The following is a 17,061-nucleotide window of genomic DNA, read 5'->3' as shown; positions in this document are numbered from 1 at the left end:
TAATGTTGTTAATAATCTAAGTATTATAATGAAGAAAACCATCTTATCTATATCATCCTTGGAGAGCCTTCCCTTATTGTTTGCAATCGTGAGTTTGTATACCATTTGATATTATCTTGGAAGTCACGGTGAGGATACCATCGAGATCTATCTCAAAGCATATCTCGACTTTCATATCACTTTTAGGAGCAGGTGGTATTCCATAAGCAGTAAAGCTCCCCAACAAATGGTTCATCGTGGATTTGGTCCTTTCACCTTGATACACATCGATTCTGATCGTAGGTATATGAGTGTTTCGTGGGATCACAATATCAAATACTTTTCCTCTTACCTCTATACCAAGTGACATCATAGTCATCGCCAGAACCCTCTTGAATTATGAACTTTTCCATTGAATCCCGAACCTGTGAACCGTACTTAAGTCATAATTGCTCACCTTCGTAAGCCATTTGAGAGCGTATTTTAAGTGCTTATGTGATTTACGAGAAGAGAGAGCGCTTTTTGTGTTGATTTAGAACCAAAACATCTGATACAATACCAAAAAATGTGAATTTATGGTTGGGTAGGGTAGGAAACGAACCGGTTTCTCATGAGACCGGGTACTTTTTCACATATGAGTGTGATTGGGAAACTTGGACTTGTAGATGAACAACATCTAAAGGCACTAATTTCCTTGGTTAAATTTTATGATCATCAGCGTGTTATACTGTATGATGGGGCACTTGTCGATCATCAATTTACTATAAGTCGCTCGCAATCAAAACACCTTGTTCTCTTTCGATAAAGAGCAAATAGTGTGATGGTGTGTCTAAAATAGCAAATGCTTCAACCCACAAATATGATAAACACATGTATATATTCAAATCATAATCTAGTAAAAATAACAAGAAGTCAAGAACACATTCATGTCAAGCAAAGTTAACAAGTCAAATAGAATACATATGCAGAACAAAACACAAGCATATAAAAAATATAGATATTTCACAGTAGAATTCTTCACTCAAAACCAGTTAATGGAAATCTGTTCGGCTTCACATTCCATAAATGAACAATTGACGGCCCTTGAATGCCTTGCAATCGACCTCTGTCTTTCTGACCCGTTCCTAGTGTAAAACAACCCACAATGGTACCATGCCAAAGCACCCTTGCACAAATCTGCCGAGTCTTCATGAACTGACATGTCACGTTTCTTTTTAGCTCTTTTAAATCCCGTGTAGGCCTCTCATTGTTTTCATTTACTTTTAGCACATTTCGTTGTTAATTGAATGATGTGTTTTCCTATTTTCGATAAAACCTAGTAAACATCAAAATCTTATTAAAGTGTACTAATATAATATAATTATGATATCAGGTTATAATACTGAGATAATAAGGACACAAACACTAGAGATGAGTAACTTTTAGTGTGACAAAAGCTAGAACTATCTAATAAAAACCAAAACAATTAAAAACATACGGTGTTTTCATAAGTATACGCCAAAATAATTCAAAACCAAGCAATAAGAACAAGCATAAAAATCCCAAAGTTTAACAACCATAGTTTAGCAGTAAATTAGGGGGCACAAACAAACTCTAGTAACGCCTTTTTGCGCTGAAGTTCACTGATAGGTGCAGCTTGATTGTCCGCAAGCCACTCAATTGTTTCACGAATGGCATTCTCCATTTTCCTCAAGCTCTCTGCAGGCACCCTCCTGTTGATTTTGTATTCTTTGACCTTATTTTCCATGTTGTAAATGTAATCCTCTAAAGCATTGTATGCATTCACCTTCTTCTTGTATTCTTCGTCCTCGAGTTTGTACTTCGCAGCTTGTTTTACCATCTTTTCTATCTCATCCTTGGAGAGCCTTCCCTTATCATTTGCAATCGTGAGTTTGTTTGAGATACCAGTTGATATTATCTTCGAAGTCACTGTGAGGATACCATCGGCATCTATTTCAAAACAGTCTTTAAATTTTATGCCTCCTTTGGGAGCAGGTGGTATTCCAGAAACTCTGAATTCTCCCAACAAATGGTTTTTCGTAGATTTGGTCCTTTCACCTTGATACACCTTGATATTAGCCGCAGATTGGTTATCAAAAGCAGTAACGAAAGTTTTGCACTTCTTCGTAGGTATTTGAGTGTTTCGTGGGATAACAACACTAAATACTTCTCCTTTTATCTCCACGCCGAGTGACAAAGGAGTGACATCAAGTAGCAATAAATCTCGAAAACTCTTATCATTACTACCACTTAACTTTGCAGCCATAACGGCTGCACCGAATGCTACAGCCTCATCAGGGTTAACGCTTTTGTGTAGCTCCTTCCACCCAAAGAATTCCCTCAACATATGTTGGACCTTAGGTATCCTAGTCGAGCCACCAACAAGAATAACCTCGTCTACCCATGAATTTTCCAACTTCGCATCTTTTAAACATTTGTCTAGAGTCCTGATGCACTGATCGAACAAGCTCATGTTCAGCTGTTCAAATTTAGCTCGAGTAAATCTCATTGAGAAATCAATCCCATCATGCAAGCAATCCAGATCAATGGAAGTTTGAGTAGTGCTTGAGAGAATCCTTTTTGCTTTCTCACAAGCAAATCTTAACCGTCCCAATGCTCTTTGGTTCTGTGTCAAGTCCTTATTCCATTTTCTTTTAAATTCCGAAACACAATGATCCACCATGCGGTTATCAAAATCCTCACCTCCAAGATGAGTATCGCCAGAAACAGCTTTCACCTCGAAAATTCCCCCTTCCTCAATCGTTGTCAGAGAGACATCAAAAGTACCCCCTCCCAAATCAAATATGAGAACATTTATCTTACCAATAGACTCAGATTTATTGTCTAGACCATAAGCAATTGCAGCTGCTGTAGGCATGCGCATGACATTTAAACCAGCAATAGTACCGGCATCCTTGGTTGCTTGACGTTGTGAATCGTTAAAATAAGCCGGAACAGTTATCACAGCGTTTTTCACAACCCTTCCAAGGTAGGCCTCAGCTATTTCTTTCATCTTTCCAAGAACCATTGACGAAATTTCTTCGGCTGAAAATTCCTTCTCTTCACCTTTATGAGAGACAACAATCTTTGGAGTGTCATCGGTCCCTTTTATGACCCTAAAAGGCCACAATTTCATATTTTCCTGCACTTTGGAATCACTAAATTTTCTTCCAATCAACCTCTTAGCATCTGAAAAAACAGTAGTTTATATTTCAAACAATATCGAATTATCAAGTAGATATCCAAAGTTCTCAACAAAATAAAGTTATATTTTACTCATGTATTTAGGGTATGAAGAGGTATGTACCCGCCTCAACACCAATCAAGGCGGGTCAACCCACAAGATAAAGACATTATCAAGGCACAAAGCCAAAACCTAGGCGCATGGCGCATACAAAACATGCTCAGGCATCATATGCTCGCGCATCACATATGCGCGCGGCGCATCAACGCGCGGCGCATATCACATGCTCTTGCACATCACATATGCTCGCGCGTCGCATATGCGCGCGGCGCACAATCGCGCGGCGCATATCACACGCTCGTGCATATCACACCTGCGCATGAAATATCTGCGCGTGAGAATAAAAAGAAGACTTCGCGCATCCTCAGGATGGGCGCATATCACACGTGCACATAACCAACCTCGTCCTTATTCAAGTCAGGATTAGGGCGACCTTGATTGTGCACGTCAGACAATCTTCTAGAAGGCATCTTTTTAAGGAGTAAGAATATGCTGATATTGACAGCTGCCAAATGAAAGGTCGACAACTCAGCATGACACATGTGCTACCACATAATTACAACCAACGAGAAAGCGCCAGGTGTCCCAGAGGACACATGGCGCAGTGCGGTTGGAGGAGGCCAACGAGGCTGAGCCCAACCAGTGGAAACCCTAGCACTATAAATACAGCATCAACTCCACTTTGATGACACATTCATTCACACTCAATCATTGACAGTTACAAGCAGTGATATCACATTCAATCATATTGAATTATATTCACTCACAGTCAGTTACAGAGAAAACACACAGTCACACAAATCAAGAGTATTCAGCGATCAGCAATACTCTTGAGATTCACTTACATACAACATTATTATCTTCTCAAAAAGATACTGATTCTCACGCCGGAGGGTTACCCCAAAGAGGACCCCTCTGTCCCTTTCTGAGGGGTAAGTAACGGCGCTGTTCTTTTTTGTAGGTGGAAGAACTCGGATCCAGAAGAACCATCGGTGAAATAGTTTAATCACACGAGGAAAGTAGATCTGCTACCAGTGAGTAGATCCACGTTTCTTCATTGGCGCCATCCACTGTTACAAACGGCAATCAGATCTCATCCAGATCTAAAAAATTCAATCACCATGGTTTCTGGAGTTCGTAACGTTGATCAAGCTCTGGAGGATATTGAACGTGAGGGTGTTAACGACGGACAGCAGGTTCTGAGGGTTCCGCGTGATTCTACGCGTACCACCAGCAACCGTCCCTTCGTCACAACCCCTCACGGCCAGACTGAAACTCCTCCAGACGATCACACGTTACAAAATATGGCCGGCGCGAAGTTGAAAGGACCAATGGGTCCAGAAGATGAAGCAGACGATCCGAATGAATGGCTCATAAATGAGCAGCGGCGTCTGATGGAAAAATACACTGAAATGATCAAACAGAAGAAGCTAGCCGACCAAACACAAAGGCAAGCGATGGAGAAGCAGCCCACAAAAAGGCCGCGCGCGCCGGAAGAAGGGCATTCTGTTCACACTGCACACACAGAGTTCAGTGATGAAGAGGTGCATAGCATGAGAAAGACAAGGGATACTCATGCAGGAGGCTCGCAGCTCCGCGCGCCTGTGAACATGGCGCCAGGAGCCAGAGCAGATCCGGATCTGCACATGCCATACAGCCCACCGGTCAGAGGGCAAGTGGACGTAACCACCCCCTACAGACCAGCCATCCTGGTAAAACACTCAAAGTTTACTGCGCGCATCGCGCAGGCTCCCATCCAGCACAAGACCAAGATGCCAAGTGGTCTGGGGAAATATGATGGCACGACAGATCCAGATGACTTTTTGCAAGGTTTCTATAACACGGGAAACCTAGAGAGCTGGACGATGCCAACATGGTGTCATATGTTTGCCCGCTGCCTCACGGGCGCAGCGCGAGTATGGTTCGAGAGCTTGCCGACAGGGCAAATTGATGGGTTCGAGGAACTGTTAGAAAAGTTCCAGGCCCACTTCGTACAGCAGCGCAGGCACACGCGCGATCCTGATGACATCATGCACTGCATCCGCAGGAATGATGAAACGATTGAAGATTACATCACTCGTTTCAATCAGGAGTCCCTGGCAATCGGGGGCATAACTGAGCAGCTCCTGCGCGTGGCCTTTATACAAGGCGCGCGCAGTGATCAGTTACGACGAGCTCTCGTAAGCAAGGATGGTATGCCCACCACGTGGGCCAAGTTAATGGAGGCATCGCGAGTTTTCGCGAGAAATGAGAAACAGATTGCCCAAGATAGGGCAAGAGAAAGAGCGCATCAGGCTGAATCACCGCGCAGCAAAGAGAAGAGGGCCAAACAGAACTCTGTATGGTCCAGGTTGCAGCCAACAAGTTTTTCTTCCGCGGAAAAACAAGCGCAACCAAGCTCACCCCAGCCCCAAAAGGATGCTCGTAAACACGGGGAGAGTGACAAGAGGGAGGGCGGCAGAGATCCTAGCAGACCTCTGCCAAGAATATGGACTCCCCTCACTAAAACACCTTCACAGGTGTTAAGTACTGAGAATGTCCAATTCAAGCCTCCCAAGCAACTACACTACAAGGGGCCGCAAAACAGTGGTAAATATTGTGAATTTCACAGGTCCCCGGGCCACAACACCGACGCATGCCATCATTTAAAGGATGCGATCGAGAAGGATGTAAAGTCTGGCAGGCTGGCTCACTTGGTAAAAAACCAAAGAATAGAAGATGAGCAACCGGAGGGAGCCTCTGCCAGCAAGAAGTACAAAAGAATCTGTGTGGCTGAGGGGGGACGACAAGGGCAGACGTCAAGAAAGAGAAGCGCGCAAATTCACGGAGATTGGCGCGAGCAGCAAGTCATCTTCCCAAGAATCAGGGGAGGCCCTTCAATAAGCAGTCCTCTCGTTATTACCACACACATTGCTCATTACGAAGTGTCAAAGGTCCTGGTGGACACTGGAAGCGAATCTGACATTATGTATGAGCAGTGTTTCAGAAAGTTAGACCCGGCAGACCAAGCTCGGCTCGAAATTGTGAACGCACCAATCTGTGGTGTCTCAAATGAAATCATACATCCCCTAGGCCAGATTCAGTTTGAATTAACTATGGGGGATGATGAGCACAAGCGAGCCGAAGTGGTCAACTTCTTGGTCTTGCCCACCACGTCATGCCACAATATGATCCTGGGTAGGGGAACGATTGCCCAATTTAATGCTGTACCATCGCCAGCGCACGGCGCATTGGGGATCCCTACACCAACAGGCGTAGCATTTGTTTACCGCGATCATTTGTGCGCAGTGACAACCACGCCGCGGGAAGGGAGAATGAAACTTCCAACGGCGGACAATGCGCCAGAGAAGTGGATTTTAAACCCAAAATTCCCCGACCAAACGGTCACAATTGGCGCTACCATTTCAGACGACACGAGATTGAGAGTGAAAAGGTTGCTCACAAAATACATGTCGGTCTTCGCGTGGCAACACTCCGATATGACTGGGGTCCCGCGAGACTTGGCGCAACACTCTCTTAACACGTTCAAGTCGGTGGAGCCAATTGCTCAGAAGAAGAGAATCATGGGGGATGAAAAGGCGAAGGCCATGAATGAGCAAGTTGAGGACTTGTTGCGCGCAAACATTATCCGCCCGATCCGATACCAGACGTGGGTAGCCAATCCTGTGATGGTAAAGAAAAGCAACGGGTCATGGAGGATGTGTATTGACTTCAAGGACCTCAACAAAGCATGTCCGAAAGACTGTTACCCACTACCAAACATCGACGCAAAGGTGGACTCCGTGGCGCCATTCAAGCTCAAATGTTTCTTGGATGCCTACAAAGGCTATCACCAGATTCAAATGGCACCACAGGATGAAGACAAGACGGCCTTCAGAACCGACAAGGGTGTTTTTTGTTACACAAAAATGCCCTTTGGTTTAAAGAACGCGGGCGCCACCTATCAGAGACTTATGGATTCTGTTTTCAATGAACAAATCGGAAGGAATCTAGAAGTCTACGTTGATGATTTAGTGATCAAGAGCAGGGAGGAGAGACAAATGCTCAACGACATCGAGGAAACTCTTCAGCGCCTAACGGAAGTTAACATGAAGCTCAACCCGAGCAAATGTACTTTCGGCGCGGAAGAGGGGAAATTTCTTGGTGTAATGGTCACTAAGGATGGTTTCAAGGTGAATCCTGAGAAGGTGGAAGCCATCCTTGACATGCCTTCACCAGCCACCATGAAAGAGGTTCAGAAGCTGAATGGTAGATTGGTGTCAATCAACAGGTTCCTAGCTAACCACGCCAGCAAATCTACTCCATTCGTTAACACCTTGAGGAACTGTTTGAAGAAGAGCCAATTCAAGTGGACGCCTGAGGCTGAGCAAGCTTTCAATGAGATAAAAGAATGTCTCATAAAGCTGCCCGCGCTCACAGCTCCACTTCCTGGCGAAACCCTTACATTGTACTTGTCAGCTGGAGATCGCGCCATTGGCGCAGTATTATTGGTGGATCGCAAGGGGATCCAAACGCCAATATACTATGTGAGTCGAGTGCTCACAGACCCTGAGACGCGCTATTCCATCATGGAAAAGTTAGTTTTGTCGCTAACACACGCGTCGCGCAAACTCCATAGATACTTCAATGGTCATCCTATTGAAGTACTGACTGGTTACAACATCCAGCAAGTCTTGCGACGTCCCGCGCTCTCCGGAAGGCTGACAAAGTGGGCGCTGGAATTAGGTGAACACACGATCACTTATAAGCCCCGTCCAGCAATAAAGGGTCAAGTTTTGGCGGATTTCATCACGGAAATCCCAGAGGGAAAGATTGAAGAAGCTCAGCGCGAGGTAGACCCTCCGCGAGCAAATGATGAAGAAGATGTTTGGAGGCTATTCACTGATGGAGCCTCCAACAGCGAAGGGTCTGGCGCAGGTCTCAAACTGGTAGACCCTGATAATCATGAATATACTTATGCTATCAGGTTGGACTTCAAGAGTACCAACAATGAGGCTGAGTATGAAGCCCTGCTGGCTGGTCTGCGCATCGCGCGCAAGTTTGGGGTTAAAAGACTAGAGGCGCATGTTGATTCTTACTTGGTAGCTGCTCAGGTCAACGGCCTATATGACGCCAAGGAGAACACAATGCCTCTGTATCTAGAGCAGGCAAAAAAGCTCGTTGAGCAGTTTGACTTCTTCAGAATCATACACATCTCGCGAAGCGAAAACAAGTCCGCAGACGCGTTGAGTAAAATGGCATCAACTAATTTTGATCACTTTGGCAAAGATGTCAGGGTGGAAATAATGAGCAGCCCGTCAGTGCAAACGCAATCGGTCCTGGTAATTCATACAACTCCTTCATCCTGGATAACTCCAATAATGGAATTCCTGAAAGAGGGGAAGTTACCGGATGATCGCGCACAGGCGAGAAAGATAAGACACAAGGCGCAGAACTATGAACTACTTGATGGTACAGTGTATCGGCGCTCTTATCTTGGACCGCTCATGAAATGCCTGGATGCGGAAGAAGCAAGCTATGTGATTAGGGAGATTCATGAAGGAATCTGTGGAATTCACGCTGGTCCGCGCATGGTGGTTGCCAAGGCGATGAGCTCAGGCTACTATTGGCCAGGCATGTACTTGGATGCGCTAAAAGAAATCCAAAAATGCAAGGCATGTCAGAGCTACGCGCCAAACACCATGCGTCCAAAAAACAACTTGATTCCAGTCACCTCAGCATGGCCTTTCCACAAATGGGCCATTGATATTGTGGGGCCCCTGCCGCAAGCGCAAGGGCGTGTGAAATTTTTGGTAGTGGCGATAGACTATTTCACAAAATGGGTTGAAGCCAAGCCACTAGCAAAAATCACAGCTGAGGCGATGAAGCAATTTATCTGGAGCCACATCATTTGCCGTTTTGGCCTTCCTATGGAAATTGTGAGCGACAATGGCAAACAATTCACTGACAGGAAGATGTCAAGCTGGCTCAAAGAATTGCACATCAACCAAATCTTTACGTCCGTTTACCATCCTCAAGGGAATGGCCAAGTGGAGCGCGCGAATCAAAGTTTACTAAATGGGCTGAAGAAAAGATTGGAGGGAGAATCCCATTCTTGGGTCGAAGAGTTACCTAATGTCTTGTGGGCGCACAGGACATTAAGCAAAACTAGCAATGGCGAATCCCCGTTCAGCCTAACTTATGGGACAGAGGCTATGATCCCAGCGGAAATTGGATGCCCATCCCATAGGGTACTCATGATGAGCAAAACTGATAACGACCGCGAAAGAAGGTTGGACCTTAACTTGCTTGAAGGGCGCAGAGAAGCGGCTATCATTAATGAAGCCAGATACAAGAAAAAGCTGGAAAAATATTATAATCAGCGCGTTAAAGAGTGCCACTTCAAGAAAAATGATTTTGTCCTTCGAAACAATGAAGCTAGTCGCGCAATACCCCCAGGAAAAATGTCCCCCAATTGGGAGGGACCTTATCAAATTTCAGAAGACCTGGGGAAAGGCGCGTATGCTTTAAAAGATTTGAACGGAAAAAAGATACCGCGCGCGTGGAACGCGGCACAGCTTAGAAAATGCTTCATGTAAAAAGTTCAAATTTGTAATCAAGGCTTTTAAGCCATCATTAATGATGATTCGCGCTATCTTTCAATATTTGTCGCGCTATCTTTCAATATTGGTTCTATTACCTTTGCATACATGTTTCACACTTCCTTTATTAAATTGGAACAATATGACAACATTATATTGACTTCAAAACAAAATAAAGCGAAGTAAAACATACATGCGCGAGCCTTAGCTCAAACGCGTTAACGAGTCTTAACTCTAAAACGTCAGGGCCTTAGCCCAAAATTACGAGCCTTAGCTCAAACACGTTAATGAGTCTTAACTCTAAAATCCTCAGGGCCTTAGCCCAAAACAAAGAGCCTTAGCTCAAAACACTCACATACATCCATCTTACACCCCGCGCAGCCTGATCATAAAAATCCTTAAACAAAACTAAGGCAAACTACATGCCATATCATGTTAAGGTCTCAGGTCGAGGCCGCGCGCGGAACCATAGTGGATATCTGAGTAACACAAGCTGACATGTAATGGCTAAACTCATACTTCCATACCGCGTGACACCAACGCGCGAAAAGGAATTAACGAAAAATTAGCGCGCATGTCAGCATGAGCAAGATACTGTGAGAGCCACAAACAAAATAGAACAGAGGTTAAGTGAATAATTTCCTTACAACCTTGTTCTTATTTTAACGTTCAAGCATATCTTATATCTATACAACCAAACATGAAGAGATGAATGGAAATGCGCAACATACGAAAAGGAGAGAACAAGTTTCATTTCATTGGATCGAAATTTACAAGTATCATGAGTTACAAACTACAAGTATAAAAGATAAATATACAAAATTTGATGATGGGCTTCTCAAGTCTCCACGTCGACGTCAGCCGCTTCATCATCCTCATCATCTCGCGCAGCATCTGGCGCGGTCTGCTCTTCATCTCCGAACTGACCATAGTCAAGTTCTTCCTCCTCGTTGGAGTCTTCGATCACAACGGTGTCACGAGCAGATTCTTTCGCCGCGCCAGAGCCGCTGGCAGGGGCAACATCCCCCGCGCCACCATCATCGCCACCAGCCCTCTCGCAATCATCAAGCAACTTCTTTAGTGCGCCGAGGTCGGGCTGGTCAGCAAGCGCAGCTATCTGTAAATCATTAGAAAAGTAATGAGTACAAACACTTAGAAAAGTTAGTAAAGTAAAACTCATTAAGATCAAGGTACCTGCATAAGGATGGGGATGGGAGTATTCATATACTTTTCCCCCACCGCGGCCATGTCCGCGCAGGCCGCATCGAACTTGTAAGGGTACTCGGATGGGTTCTTCCTCAACATGCCATACTCATACCCATCCGTAAACCCTTCAGCTCGGCCCACCAAACGCGCGGCGGCATTGCAGTCCATCACAAGGGCTTGAAACTCGGCGGAATATTTCATCGCCAAAGCGCAGCGAGCCATGCCCTGTGACACCAGCCATTGGCGATCCTGCGCGAGGCCAGCAACAGACGTCTCGAGGGCAGGAACCTGAGAGTTTAATAACTCAACAGTTTCCTTAACCTTTTTTAGTTCCTCCTTGTCAGACGCTGCTGCCGCCAAAATTTTTTCTTTCTCCGCCTGCGCAGCACCAAGTGCTTCCTGGCTGGACGCCGCCGTGGCCAAGGCCTCATCTCTATCGGCCTGCGCGGCCGCCAAATCCCTTTTCAGGCGCGCGACCTCGCTCTCCAACGATGATTTCTCAGTAATACTCTTGATGATAGCTTGGTCACGCGCCTCGGCCTGCTGTTCCAAGACACGCACTCTGCGCGCGTACTTGGCAACTTCGGCCTCCGCCAACTGCTGCTTCTCCCGCACAGCCTGGAGCTCATGCCCGCGCTTGATGTATGCGGTGTTGGCACTTGCTCGGTTTTCACTGAGCTCCGCCTGGAGTTTCTCAGCTCGCGCGCGAGCATCAGACAGGTTCCAGGCGGCCACCTTAGCCTCTCGCTGGGCTTCCACAAGAGCGTCGCGTACTTTAATATAATCACGACGCAGCTCTTGGGAAGCAGCGAAAAAAGCCGACCCAGCGAAAACATGTTCGTTCAGCAAGTCCGCGCGAGTGCGCTCCTCTTGATACCTCCTTTCAGTAGGAGGCACGGCATGAGCCCAGAAGTCCTCGCATACGCCCAAGGATTGAAAGGAACTTTCTTCATTAATATTCCATCTCGGGCGGTAAACGTGGTCACCTTCCTGCAAAAATGTAAGAAAAATCCTAAGTCATAAAACATACTTATAGGGAGATACGCGCAGCGGACCAACAAATCAATACATACCTGCGGGGATGAAGCAGGAATGTCTGCGCCAGCCCCACCAGAGGTCTGCGCTGCAAACACTTGCGGCATCGCAGGGCTGGCGCGATCTCCTAAGGAGTCTTCACCTTGAACCCCCTCGTCCTCCTCGTCTTCTTCAACAGGCCTCTTCTGCTGCGACCTGGAAGGCTCCAAACCAGCCTCGCGGGGAGGGCTACGTGCAGGAGGAGGCGAAGGAGGTCTAGACGCCGCCAGTTCGGCGCGCAACACCGTCTCCTGCTCCTTGGTAATCCCAATAAGGGGAGACTCAGCACTAGCAGGAGCAGGACCAGAACCAGCGGCGCCGGCAGCTGCGCCAGGAGTATCATCAGCAACTGTTGTACCAGCTACAACTCCTATGAACAAATAAACAAGGAATGGTTTATGACTAACTCCAAAAGGGAAAATTCAGAAGACAAATGTGCAACACTTACCTTGGCGCAACTCTGTTCGCGCGTCGAACATCGCCATAAAGTTCATTCTACCCTTTTCAGAGGGTAGAACAGGGGACTTCGATGGAGTCCCCGGCGCAGCCGTAGCACCTTGTGGCGCCTGCGGCTGATCTGTTACCGACGCCGGCTCTGCAAACATTCAAATAACCAACGGTTTAATAATAACTCAATCAGATGAAGATAGGCAAAGTATACCTGTTGCAGGCGCGGCGCGGCTTATCTCTTCAGCAGCGCGAACGGAGGAGGCGACGGCACCATACCTCAAGTGGACAGGAGGTCTGCCCACTCTCACAGGCAGAGAACTTAAAGAAACCTTTGTGGTTTCCTTAGGTCTCTTCGTTTGAGCATGGGGATGAGCGACAGGGGTGTCCTCTTTCTTCTGTTTCTTACTGGCCCCTGCGCCAGATTTCCCCTTAGCTTTGCGCTTTAGTAGAGGCGCCTCCTCTTCCTCCTCCTCCTCCTCTTCCGCGAGCTCTAGCTCGTAGTTTTCAAGCGCATCTACAAAAACAAGCGACAGAAGTGTCAATAAGCTTGGGTCTTCTAAAGGAATGAGCAAGAGTGCGAAGGCTTACCAGGCGCGTCACCGTCAAAGTCAAAATCCAGATCCACTGGGATGAACATGTCATCGAAGCGATCCGGGAAACCAACCTCCCCAATGCCAAGTTCGACGGAGCCGCCCTCCACATGTTCATCATAAGCGGCAAGGATGTAATCCTTGGTGACTGCGCAAAGACGAGTTAAATGATATCAGCAAAAGAAGGATGTTAGCGCAAAAAAAAAAAAAAAAAAAAAAAAAAAAAAAAAAAAAAAAAAAAAAAAAAAAAAAAAAAAAAAAAAAAAAAAAAACTTACACAACCCGTCGACTTGGATAACGGGCTCAAGCGCGCTGTCGGCCCAGAGCCTGCTCATGCCGACCCCAACCAGCGCCTCCTCGCAAATCTTCTTCGCGGGGGATGGTTCGGCGGTCAGTTTCTTAACCCATGCGCCAGTTGGGTTCTTGAGGACATCCTCATCCGCAGGCGCAGAAGTGATAGAGCGCATGGTCATACGGATGGGGATCACACCGGCCTTAATGTAAAAAAACCTCTCTGACCAGTCATGAAGGCTCTTGAATGAAACAGTGGAGCACTTCACCTTCTGACTGCGAGGAATAAAAGATATCCAATTGTCTTGGATCTTGGCCTTATAAAAATATTGAAAGCGCCGAGGAGTGGGTTCCTCGCGCTGGGATTTGCACATGAACTCAAAGTGAGTCACGCGCACGAGTCCAAACGGATGGATTTGGGATATGTGAATCCCATAGAACTTCAACAGTGCACCCACAAACCTTGTCATCGGGAGACGAAGGTTGCAGTGGCTGAAAAAGTGGCTATATAGGGATATATAGCCGGCAGGCGGGTTCGCCGCCGTTTGCCCGGACCTAGGCAACATGCAGCCAAACAGGGTGGGAAACCCCTGAGAGGTGATGAGGTTGTCGAGATCCGCCTGCTTCAATTTGCAGGGGATTTCATTCCACCTTTTGGTCGCCTTGGTCCTCCCTACTTCCTCCGATGTGGTTTCAACAACCTTCTTCCCCTTTCCTTTTTGCTTCAATGTCGACATCACCACAGACTTCACACGGCGTCTTCGAGAGGCAACGGAGGTGATTGAAGGGCTAGACGAGTATGAACTATCAGACATACAACTGTAATAGCCGATAATCGAGGATTCGAATCGATGTAAACACTCAAATCAGAATGTGAAAGCAGGAATTCGAATTTGAATAACAATAAAGATGAGGATAAAAATTACCTAAGGGCCTGCTTTTATAGGACCAGGAGAGAGAAAAGTGGCAGCTGATCGGATTCCACGCGCCCCCACTCGCAGGGGCAACCCAACGAAGGCGCGACACGTGTCCCTAACAGCTGTGTGAGGTGACAAACCGACCTGCCACGGAACAGACACGCGCCCCCACTCGCAGGTACTAACCAATGCGAGCGCGACACGTGTTCAAGACAGCTGTGAGAGGACGTGAAAGGCAACTGTAGCACCTCGAGCACACGAAACGTCTGACACGTTTACGGCGCACGTCACAACCAACCAACCACGTGTTTGGACCTTTGGTTTTCAACAAAGTGGATAGAACTTCGCGCGATGATGGAAACAACCAGGAAAACGACAAAACCCCCTATAATAGGACAATTCAGTGAGTCTAATATCTATCTTACCACGCTCGCGCGAGATAAGACACACATTAGACTGGGGGGGCTTGAAGAGGTATGTACCCGCCTCAACACCAATCAAGGCGGGTCAACCCACAAGATAAAGACATTATCAAGGCACAAAGCCAAAACCTAGGCGCATGGCGCATACAAAACATGCTCAGGCATCATATGCTCGCGCATCACATATGCGCGCGGCGCATCAACGCGCGGCGCATATCACATGCTCTTGCACATCACATATGCTCGCGCGTCGCATATGCGCGCGGCGCACAATCGCGCGGCGCATATCACACGCTCGTGCATATCACACCTGCGCATGAAATATCTGCGCGTGAGAATAAAAAGAAGACTTCGCGCATCCTCAGGATGGGCGCATATCACACGTGCACATAACCAACCTCGTCCTTATTCAAGTCAGGATTAGGGCGACCTTGATTGTGCACGTCAGACAATCTTCTAGAAGGCATCTTTTTAAGGAGTAAGAATATGCTGATATTGACAGCTGCCAAATGAAAGGTCGACAACTCAGCATGACACATGTGCTACCACATAATTACAACCAACGAGAAAGCGCCAGGTGTCCCAGAGGACACATGGCGCAGTGCGGTTGGAGGAGGCCAACGAGGCTGAGCCCAACCAGTGGAAACCCTAGCACTATAAATACAGCATCAACTCCACTTTGATGACACATTCATTCACACTCAATCATTGACAGTTACAAGCAGTGATATCACATTCAATCATATTGAATTATATTCACTCACAGTCAGTTACAGAGAAAACACACAGTCACACAAATCAAGAGTATTCAGCGATCAGCAATACTCTTGAGATTCACTTACATACAACATTATTATCTTCTCAAAAAGATACTGATTCTCACGCCGGAGGGTTACCCCAAAGAGGACCCCTCTGTCCCTTTCTGAGGGGTAAGTAACGGCGCTGTTCTTTTTTGTAGGTGGAAGAACTCGGATCCAGAAGAACCATCGGTGAAATAGTTTAATCACACCCGAGGAAAGTAGATCTGCTACCAGTGAGTAGATCCACGTTTCTTCAGGGTAATTAATCAATAGGGTCGAGATACTGTACAATAATGCCTTAACGTATAATAGGTACGCGAGACGCTCAAAGGCAAAACCTAAAAACGCTCAACCAAAACCTAAAACGCTCAGCGAAAACCTAAAACGCTCAAAAACGATTTTCGTGAAAAAAAGTAAAAAAATGATCGATTAACGATCCAAAACTGTTTTTTTCGGTGAACCAATGATTGATTGGATATGTATTGACGATTCCGAGATGTTAGGATGTGATTTCATGGATCGATTTCGTGAAAAAAAGGGGATTCGTGTACCTATTGTACGATAAGCTATTACGTGACATGTTGCTTTTGATTCATTTACTTCAGCATGTTCATAAACAGTTTTATTACTTTTATCCTGAATCATGAACATAAACTCTAAGCAGTCTAAACACTACTCCTTAAGTGAATATTTAATTTTCTTAAGATTTGATCAAAACTACTAAATAAAAAGCAAGTAAAACTAATAGACTGACCAAATACGGTATTAGCAGGGTTCATGGCCACTTGGTTCTTGGCACCATCGCCAATGAGACGTTCAGCATCAAGGAAAGCAACAATAGACGGTGTGGTTCTGTAGCCTTGCTCATTCGGTATGATTTCGATTCGACCACGGTTCGAAACCGCAACACAAGAGTACGTTGTTCCAAGGTCGATGCCGATCGCTGGCGCTTCGTTTACTTTGCTCTCCATTGTATGATTTAATTCTAGCTTCCTTGGCTCGCCTTTTATCTCAACATAAAACGTAAACTACCTGCTATTAATTCCTATAAATGCTCAACAAAATATATCCTTATTATTTTGTTTTAAATTTTATGTTTTGATCTTTAGATTTGCGTAATCTTTACTGGTCATTAAATTTTTTTTTTTAAATCCTTAAAAGTTTGTTGATTTAGTTACTAGATAAACTTTGTGACTGTGTTCAGTTTTTTCTTTTTTTTTTTTTTTTTTTTTTGTATTAACAATATTATGTGACCTGAAATGAAATTTAATGATATTATTTATATTTATAATGTTTTTATGTTGACTCTTTTATGTTTAGTTTAAGTTGAGGTTGAGTGTTGTATAGTTTTTGGTTTTTGAGTTTTGATTATTGTAAAGAACAAATTATGCTTTTATGTTTAATCACCAAGTTATTGAATCATTAATTTGATAGCGCTTCCGTAACTGCATAATATCATATTAGAGCTATTAGGTTTTTGAAATGACCGTAGACACGCCTATGCGCG

The 17,061-nt window shown here is 45.6% G+C and overlaps 2 protein-coding genes across 2 annotated transcripts; both read right to left on the bottom strand.

Moving 5' to 3' along the window:
• Positions 1–73: 73 nt before the first annotated feature.
• LOC143599179 (uncharacterized) lies at positions 74–358 on the bottom strand. Its single transcript, XM_077077191.1, has one exon. The coding sequence runs from the start codon at positions 356–358 to the stop codon at positions 74–76; it is 285 nt and encodes a 94-aa protein (XP_076933306.1).
• A 1,194-nt stretch (positions 359–1,552) lies between these two features.
• Positions 1,553–16,488, bottom strand: LOC143599177 (heat shock cognate 70 kDa protein 2-like). Its single transcript, XM_077077188.1, has 2 exons — positions 16,309–16,488; positions 1,553–3,168 (listed from the first exon to the last, which is right to left on the bottom strand). The coding sequence occupies exons 1-2, from the start codon at positions 16,331–16,333 to the stop codon at positions 1,553–1,555; spliced, it is 1,641 nt and encodes a 546-aa protein (XP_076933303.1). The 5' UTR covers positions 16,334–16,488.
• Between the last annotated feature and the right edge of the window lie 573 nt (positions 16,489–17,061).

Source organism: Bidens hawaiensis, unplaced genomic scaffold, assembly GCF_021521415.1.
Source record: "Bidens hawaiensis isolate Kalapana, Puna unplaced genomic scaffold, B.hawaiensis_p1.1 tig00051587_1, whole genome shotgun sequence".
In the NCBI taxonomy this organism is placed as follows: Eukaryota; Viridiplantae; Streptophyta; class Magnoliopsida; order Asterales; family Asteraceae; genus Bidens; species Bidens hawaiensis.
This window is presented reverse-complemented; position numbering and strand designations above follow the sequence as displayed.